Below are 10,261 nucleotides of genomic sequence, written 5' to 3'. Positions count from 1 at the left end.
CAGCCAATTTTTTTTTTCAGTGTGGTTACAAAATTTGACTGTTTATCGACATTAAGAATCAAAATAAAGTCATTTTTGATTGAATTTTCTATTTTCCTAGAGAATATTGCGAGAGAAGATCTGGGAAGACCATGAAACTATCGGTCCCTTTTTTTTTCTTCGAACAACACAGCGCTTAATCGGTTATTGTCACAGTAACTCGGTCTTAGAACTTCAATTAGAATTTTATTTTCGGTATCTAGGCATGAAACAATATCTCATCGGTACAAATGTATAATTGTTGATATAATTGTTATAATTATTAAAAATATTATTGTAAATGTGTTCAACAATGAATGAAATGATGAAAAATTCGTTTGTTTTTTAATTTATTGTTTTGATCTATTTGTTAACCATTTTCAGTTTTAATTTTTATGCGAGTCAATGACACGACGACGCACACTGTACTGATTCCAACAGGATTGACATTGAATCGGTCGTACTTTGAACCAAAAAAATAAAATCATGATCTTCTATTTTATCTCTTACAAAACAGATCCGTGAAAATATTGTAACAACATAACTTACAATTAGTCATGCAAGTCCTACTTTAGAAGTAACAAATAAGGCTTTGTAGCGGTTGTATTCACAACTTGCATAATAAATTATATTTGCGGAATCATTCTTTGCTTCGGGAGCAATGTGCATAAATATGCGTTTGCTCCTCTCATTTTATACACAAGAAATCAAACAAAACATGCATATTCAGACTATGAACTGATTATAAATAAATTATAAGTACCGATTGAGACGAACAAACATTATAGAGAATAGAATTTATTTACACTTCAGCATATACAGCCAAGAAGGGGGGACTTGGTTTACAGAAAAAAACTTAACTCATTCACGAACAAACATTATAATAAATTGTTCTGAGGATTAAAGTGAAGTCGAAACGTTTAACTGTATTGTAAATGAAGGATATTTTTATAAATTAATTACCACGTCTACACTTTCATTATAGTCCTCGTTTCTTTAAATAAATTGTTCTACTTTTAACACTTTGATCTTTAACGGATTTAATTTTATTCTTCAAGTCCAGTTATACGCATAAGTTTATTAGTCATATTGTCATCATGCAACTTACGGAGCAACTGAATTTCAAAAAGATAAATCTTGAGAATCGTGTACGCGACAGGTGCCCACACAGTTCTTTAAAAGATGTCCTAAGAATGTCCAGAGGACGTTCTACATCTTAAAGACGTTCTACATCTTAAAGACGTTCTACATCCTCAAGACGTCCTTTCGAAAAGTGTATAGTATTCTGTAGGTAGGAGCTAGACTGGAATTTCAAGGAGTGAGAAACTTGACAGAACAAAGGCAAGTTTTCGACTAATTAAGTATTATTTAGTTATTAGTATCAATAAATAATTATATAATTATACAATATTACAAATATTAAATTACAATTAGAATCCCTATTAGTGTGCCTTTAAGACAACTTTCTCATTATTGAATTAATTATTAAATATTATAGCTTTAATTTTGTCTGCTTGAAATCAATATCAGTTTTTTAATATTTCTTTTTCTTGTAATATTTGTTAATAAAAAAATGTTAATATTTTACGATGATTTTGATAAAAATAGAGATGTTTTTGTCTTCAAGGAGCCCTTATTAATGTGCCCTCAATTTGTATGAGCATAACAAAGAGATAATAGATGTAAGCTAATTGTTCAAATTAATATTGCTTATTATTTTAATTATACTTATATACAGTTTCAATGTACAATGTACACTCATGACGCTTAATGACACTCTCTCTCTCTCTCTCAGTTCTAAGTTCTGTATAATATAGGATACATTAATAGAGACAAGCTTAAAATCTTATGGTATATTACTAGACTCTCATATAAATTTTTTTATATATCTTTCAAAAAATGTTTATATTTTAATAGTTAAAAGAACCTATTATTATACTTGGTATCACATATATAATAAAATTTAACTTAATAAAAAATAATGTTTTATTTGTGCTAATATTTTTTATAATTTATTTAAATACAAAAGCACACTAACAGGAATAAAATACAGTAATATAAACAGTGTTATCCTAGTCTGCCAACCTTAATAAGATTCTTGTATACAGCGCTGTCGACACATCCAGAAATGAGAAAAAGAACACTTTAAGAACATTCGGCGCCACGTAACTGATAAGTGCTATCAGAGTGCATATAATTAAAGAAATTAAAATAGGAAAGACACACACACACATACACATTTCCTTCTATATCCTAAAAACTTTAATTATTTCTCTCAATATCTCATATAAATTCCATAAACACCTGATCGTGCTGTATTTTTATCTAAAGTTATATTTTATATTTATAAACTTACAATTTATAAACTTACAATTATTACATAAACTTACAATTTTAATTGATTTGTGATTTATAATTGTGATTAGAGAGAGAGTAATTTGTTTTGAATAGATAATTCTTTTCTATTAAAAGATATTTTCTACACTATATAAAAATTAATCATTTTTCGATGTGATTTCTCATGAAAGAAGTTAAAGGCGAAAAAAAAATATAAGAGTCTATATTTTTATTCCTATACTAGAACTTTCTTTTTTTGACAAATATATATCTATTTCACTTTAAGTTGCAAAAATGTACACTAGTTACACAGCTACAGAAAATAGACCCCTATAAAATACGATAGCGATTCTTTTCCCCCACTTTCCCGAAGACTCTAACTTTGGTTTGACGTGTGAAATTCATGGTGGGACGGCGGAAGAGGTCGTCGGCACATCGGAGCACATGCAACGCCATCTTGTACAGTCTGGTACAAGTATTGCATGCACCGTCGCGGCAATTGCTGGCGCAAGTCTGTGGGAAGAGCGAGCGGCCGGGATCTCCGTCGCGGTTACTGTCAGTGATTAAACGTGGCACGGTGCGGCCAATACGGCGCATCATGGCGCAGTGGAGACAGGAGACGATATTGAAGCTGATCGGTGCATATCGCGCGAGGCGGCTGCTCTGGGATCACAATGCGCCGGACTATACTGATCGAAGCAAGAGAATCTACGCGTGGAAGGAAATCGCCGACGAGGTGCGCCAGTCCAATCTCATATAAGTTAAACCCCGTGCTCGTAAAACTATAACTTACACGCGTCCTTCTTAAACGAGTCAACATAAACATTCGTTTAAGTTTAATTTTTCACATCGCGAAAATCGATCTTAAATATCACGGAAATTTAATAACGTTATATTTCAACGCGTAGAAATTAAATTCGAATTTTTTAAAAAATGCATCTGGATGTGTATTATAAATTAACAAACAAAAAAATTAAATTAAAGAGAAAAAGGAAAAGGGCAATGCATGTTTTATAGAGTTGCGTTATAACTAAATAACAGATCGATAATTTTTAATTAACAAAAAAAAGAGCGTTTCATTTTGATAGCTATTTTTCGCGTTCTTGTATCACGCAATTCATGATGCACGCACGTGCCGGCAGAAGCACGCTAGGCCGGGTGCAAAATACATCTTGCGAGTGTATTCCAGACGCGCGCGTCCAACACTTGCGCAAGCCGTTGCGCAATGCTGGCGCATCGCGAGCGCACGGAGAGTCTTTAGCCGCCGCCGCGCCGGTTGTAAACGGAAAGTGAATTTCTCGCGTTGCATAGAAACCGCGTTTGCGTAACGGTTTCGCGCAAAAAGCATCCACGCTTCGCTTATTTATTACCGGATTGCGTAACGCCTTCGTATCCACCGTTGGTGAGCGTATTCTCGCGATATGACGTGAATGTCAAAAAGAGAGAAAAAAATTAATGAAAACAAGAAACGTACGGCGCGCTCTTATCTCATTGGGGTTTGCACTTGTCAGCTCGGATGCGACGTGATGACGGTGGAGAGGAAACTGAAGAGCCTGAAGACTCACTTCATGTCGGTCCATAAAGCGTACGCGAAACGCAGGCTCAAGGCTGATTCGAATCCTGGCAGTGTCATCAAGCCCAAGTGGTTCGCTTACGAGGCCTTGACTTTCCTGAATAAAGGGCGCTTGCTGCGAATCAATCGCGAGACGCCGAACGTGGAAAAGCAGGTGCGCCACGATCTCTTGTGAATATTCCCACGATCCCCTTTCGTAAAATTAGAATAGGTTGACGGTATTTAATATAATTAAAATTAAAATTAGTATACTCTTTTAGAGTGAAAACTTTTTAGAATAAATTTCACTTTGAAGAGTGAACTGTCACTCTTAAAATTTAAAAATTAAGCTCTTTACATGGAAAGAACGATTTTGCTGAAACATCTAAAAATACAGATTTGAAATAATTATATAGGATCTCAAGCATGATGAGCAATGCTGTGAATATTTTTAACATTTTAGCAATCAGTTTCAACGTTCTACATAATTATTTTGATGGTTCAACAAAATTTATGTGGTATTTTCTATAAGCAAGGATATATATTTCAAGATTATAAAGAATTTCATTTTATAATTGTTACAAGAGAAGAGGATTATATCAACAGTAAAATTATTGTAATTAATATAATTTATATTATAATATATATTTACTGAGGAGAACCGTTATTATTGAAGATCGAAAAGTTTAAATATTGTTTAGGTATAATATTTGCACGATTCTGATTTAAAAATCAACGCAGCTAGCTAAGCTTACATAGCTCCTCGCAATGACATATTTTAAATTGTTATTTATTGGAGCTTTGTTAAATATAATGTTAATTTGTCAAAAAATTTATTTTTATATTTTTATCTAACTGAATTTTTAAACACTTCAGCAAAACTATTCTTTCCTTACAGTTAATTTTTTTTAATAATGTCGCGAACCACGTTACTTCGCTACTCACGAAATGGGATCATATGTGTTTAATTAATTCACGATGTCTTCCTTTTAGAATCCCGTACCCACCTCTAATTGGAAGCAGCAGGTATATTTCAATTTTTTTATGTATTAATTTCTAATAAATACCAACTAACAGTAACATTACATCAACATTATAATTTTCTTATTGAACAATGTATTACGTTATAACATGTGTTATATTACATTTATATTGTTGAATGAGAAATTATAACATTGACATAATATTATTGTTAGTTGATGTTTACCGGATTATATTATAAAAACTGTGACGTAGCGCATTATTACAATAATATGTATATATAACATTGTAAAGGGAGTTCTCGAGACCTCTTAACCGATATGGTATACGTGTCACGTTGTAAACTTTTGATCTACACGACCTTGTAAAGGTCCTCGGTTCACAACCGATGTCACTTTTTCTTTCCACGATTTCAGGAGACTCCGTCAGGTCGTGACGAATTTACGGTTTTTGCCGAGCACGTCGCTATTCGGCTGAAGAATATAGCGGACGTGCGTGCAAGACTCGTCGCACAGCATCAGATAAACAACATCCTGTTCGAAGCCGAGATGGGAAAGTATAGCATACAGACCTCCTTCGGTTCGGACAATCCGGAGATTATGGAACACTTGGACGAGCCCTCGACGTCGAACGAGGAGAAAGTGATGATAAATAATATTCCTCATGCGATCTAATCGGATCTTTTCTTCCGTGAGTGCAATCGTTACATCGGAATTTTTGCGAACAAGTCATATATGACGAAAGAACGATTTTGTTGAAATAACTAAAAATTTAATTAGATACATATAATAAAAATATTTATATGGAAGAATTAAATTGATATAATCAATTTTTCTAATATAATTATTTTCATAATAAAATTATTTACAAATTTGCATTTAGGTACATTTTTAAATTCAACAAAACTGTCCTTTTTGTATACATCTCGTGTTCACATTCTGTATGTGTCGTTCGATTTTTACAGCGCAGTCGTTGATAATGACAGTGATCTCTTTTGTTACTCGCCGTAAATAATGGTGAATGACGAAAGCCATCGATTTTAACGACGGGTCTTCCAAAGACCGCGAGAACGTTTGGCATGTTGCTGAATCTGCTCTGCCAAACGTAACTCTATTTATGTGCCTTCGTTTTGCCCGACATGTCATATTCTTCGTCGTTGCAAACCACGAAAGCCGCGTCAAAAGCTAGCTTTCGTCGGGGGCAGCCAATATACGCTGACAACGCGAAATGTACGTCAGAAATCGGCAGATGCTGCGCTTTCATTTTTTCGCTCGTATATTTCAAGTGTAAAACAAAGTAGATGTAATACTCATTCATTTTCATACTATATATATTTGGCGAATTGTACTCATTTCATTATTAATTGTATTAGTAATTATTTTATTTTATTCTCACAGATAAACTCATTTTAATTGTGAAAATTAAATAAATAAATTGATTACTATATTGTACGTTTGATTATTTCGCTCACCCTTCAAGTCGACTAATTTATACAGCAGGATGGACGATGTATCCGTTTGTTTCTTTACGCTGCTTGCAACATTGCTCTCGGTATTACCCATCGTTTACAAACACTTCACTTCCAATGTTTAAGTGCCTGTAGAGGAGATGAGCTCTCGTATATCGAATGTGCGGCACAGTGTGCAACCGATAGGAGCCAAAATTGATAAACGCGTCCGTTTGGTTGCCAGGATACCGCAGTCGATTATCGATTAAACAGACCTTTGAACACCTTTTGCTTTTGGACTCACGGCGAAATTTGATTAATCTAATTTATGCAATTTACCACGCTTTCTATTATTCCACTTAACTGAATTATCTAATACATTATACATTCTCTTCGTTTATCATTAATCAAGAAATGATCAGCTTTAAGACGAAATTTAAAACCGTCGAAACGGAAAACCGCATTTGACGGCGGAAAGAATTAATTGTCAAAGCTCAAAAGAGAATTTGGTAGAGGAAATCCTGTTCTTGCGGCACCACAGGATCCTGTGCCGAAATCCGCAAGAATTATGACTTATGTCCATTTCTACCAATTTAGATTAATCTTAATCTCGGTTTAACTTACCTTTTGTATTTTTTTTCAGTTCTAAGAATTAGAAAAAGATAAAGTGTAAATAAAACTGAGATTAAAGTTAATGTACATTGGTAGAAATGTAAGTATTGATATTGTAAAATTAATAATAATGGGTGAAAAGATAAAACCGAGACTAAAGTTAACCCTAATAGTACAACGTACTGACGCAGTATTGGGAAACAATGTACAACTAATATTAAACATTGGATAAGAATTGAAACCCCGATATTGATCCAATGCTGTAAGCAGTATTGTAGATGCTTAATCATATTTAGCCAGTATTGGTTCAACAATATTGGACCAATATTGAAGATTGAATTTTTATCAAATGTTTGATATCGGTACATTGTTTTCCAATATTTCGCCAGTATTGGGAAATAATGTTGTTCACAGCCTTGATGGAAAAATTTCGCTGAAATTTCGTTGAAATTTCATTGACATGTCGCTGAAATTGTTCTTCGTTTTGAAACACTTTTCAGTGAAATTTCAGAAAAATAGAATTCCTCGATCCAGTTTTATTGCTACAATAAGTATTACTGATTAGCATATTCTAGAGAATACATGACAACATTAATCTACATTGAGATAGAAATGAATATTAATTTATATCAATTAAAACACGTGTTGAAATTCATCAAAAGTATTAATCAATCGAGTGTAGCAGAGAAATAACGAAATATGTGTAATGAAAATAAATTAATGAAAAGAAACAAAGTAGCCAATAAAAGCTCACGCGGTTGTTGAACAATATTTATTTCAGTATTACATGCAATTCTCAATTACGTGTAAAAATGCAAATGTTTCGAGCATAGATTCTGATTTTCCTCAGTACAAACAAAACCGCGAAAAGTTTGATTGGAAAAGCGATGCTAAACACAATTGCTTAGCATCAACAACGTGTGGGCTTTATTGGCTACTTTGTTTCTTTTTATTGAAATGTATACAAACATATTGAATGCTTCGTGCCGAATTAAATAGCAATAACAGGAATTAATTTATCGGCGTTGCTTTACCAGGTTGAAACAGATTAGTCGCGCCGCTCCAATAAAATCGACGTTATTATTTAAATGCTATCGCGTTTTAATAATATAATTTATACAAGCGTTATATATGCGATTTCTCCAGCTTTATTTTCCAGCGAGATTGGAGAGAAGGGAGAGTGGTGAATTATGGTTGATAGATTTATAAGTCACGTGAAGATCAAGCTATCTCATGTCGCTCAGGCCATCGTTCTCATACGCACAATTGCTCAAATAATGCAAGGTTTGCGAGAAATCGACAGCGTTAACATTATTTAGGCGCGTCTCATTCCTCGTAAGTACTTTGTAACAACGCGATTTTGATAACTCATATTAGAGTGGATCAATAAATTAGCGAAGTACGAAACGCCGATTGTTTAGCTGAACAACGAGAGATGTAAATTTTCTCAAACGATCGGCGTCTATTATAGTTCGCGATTCTCAATTTCATTGAAATTTCATGGATGCATATTTTATGAAATACATCATAAAAATTAGTAAATCAGCAAATATGTATAAAAGTACGTTTAATAAAAAAAATCCTCTCCCAAGTTGAAATTCTGCTCCTAATTTGGACCTTAATTTTAAGACGTATGTAGATCCTACAGGATTATAATAATAGGTTCTAATCTATAATATAGAAATATCTATAATATAGCTCCTACTTTGTATCTCTAAATGGTAGTTTTCGGAAAATTTCTTACTTTTTGAGGTTCAGAAGAGATTTTCAACAAAACCTCTTAAAATTCTCCATAAATTCTCTACAAATCCACAGCTAAGTCCTTTAATTAAAATTTCCTATATAATTTATCCGATATTCCTAGTAGCAAATCATTGGCTCAATATTGGTGTAAAATTGGTCACCAATATTGTCACGCGTTTGAAAATAGACGCCTTGCGTTCTATAACCAATATTGAATTTCAATATTGACCCGATCTGATATGTTTCGTGCGATTATTATGAAAACGCAGCGTCTACTAGACGCCTGTCGTTTAAGAAAATTTGCACCTCTCGTAATTAGATTCTCGCCGGAATGCTATGAAGTTTTCTTTCGCTCGATTGAAAAGCCACAAGTGATTTTCGCGCATACCTAAGATATGACCGGGCTTTAATTTAGACTCGAATGCCTCTAGACGCTGCAATGCTGCAATTGATCTTACGCGTTAAGCAGTTATAAATACGCTTACGAGCCGTAAGTCACATTTATGCCGGCTTACTGAGAACCGGGTGTACGTGAATGTACAATACCTTGAGCAGGAAATTAGATTCTATTATTACGTCGATGGTCTAGGACAGAATGTGAATTCCATTCGAATCCGAAAATGCTTTCGACGTGCCGAGTTCGATCTGCAATCTCATTGAAGTTTTATGAATACATACCTCATGAAGTACATATACATCTCAAAAATTAGAAAATTTATGTAAAAGTTCGTTTAATAAAAAAATCCTCGTTGCTGACATGTCCCGCGCGATTATAATGAAAACATTTTTTTCATTACCGAATCTTAGAAAGAGAAAAAGAGAGAATAATATTAGCAAAAGATATATAAATAAATAAATAGATAGATAGATAAATAGATAGATAGAGAGGGAGAGAGAGAGAGAGAAAAAATTTCAATATTTACTTGAAGTTAATAGATAGTGTGCAATAATATAGTAATGCTTCCGGATTTAATTTATAGCTAATATTGGCTTTATATTGGGCCATGTAGGCAATATATTCCCAATATGTATCAATAAATCCAATATTTAACAAATATATCGTTAATAAATTTTGTTACTATTAGGATTATTATTAAATAGATAAATAGATAAAGCATTTATTATGATGTTCCAAGGCAAGAGCCCTCTAAAATATACAAAACAATATAAAAAAGCAAATAAAAAGCAGTAATGAACAAAAAAAAAGAAAAAATGATAATTACAAAGAAAATAGAAAAAAAAACAAATAAAAAGCAATAATTACAAAGAACATGAGAAAATACAAATAAATAATATAATATAAAGAAAAAATATAATATGATAAAATAAAAAAGCCAAAAATAAAATGAGAACGAAAGAGAGCGTTTGATGCAAGAGTTCTTTGCAGCTGAACTTCATACTTATACCTTTTATCCTCTTTCTCTCTTTCTCCAATGTCTGACCTATCTTGAATGTGGAAAATATAACGTGGTGCGACTAAGCAATTGTATAATTACGTGAATTTTGAAAATAGCAAAATTAAACACAAAGCGACGAAAAAAAATATTATCACGATTAACTACCGCAATACA

The 10,261-nt window shown here is 33.0% G+C and overlaps 1 protein-coding gene across 1 annotated transcript in view; it reads right to left on the bottom strand.

The window, feature by feature from the left end:
- The window catches only part of nan (transient receptor potential cation channel subfamily V member nanchung), an 11,628-nt gene extending 8,837 nt beyond the window's left edge, over positions 1-2,791 (bottom strand). The window contains 1 exon segment of the mRNA XM_018449147.1: positions 2,697-2,791. Coding sequence (XP_018304649.1) covers positions 2,697-2,791 — 95 coding nt within the window.
- Between the last annotated feature and the right edge of the window lie 7,470 nt (positions 2,792-10,261).

Source organism: Mycetomoellerius zeteki, unplaced genomic scaffold, assembly GCF_001594055.1.
Source record: "Mycetomoellerius zeteki isolate Tzet28-1 unplaced genomic scaffold, Tzet1.0 scaffold232, whole genome shotgun sequence".
Taxonomy (NCBI): domain Eukaryota; kingdom Metazoa; phylum Arthropoda; class Insecta; order Hymenoptera; family Formicidae; genus Mycetomoellerius; species Mycetomoellerius zeteki.
This window is presented reverse-complemented; position numbering and strand designations above follow the sequence as displayed.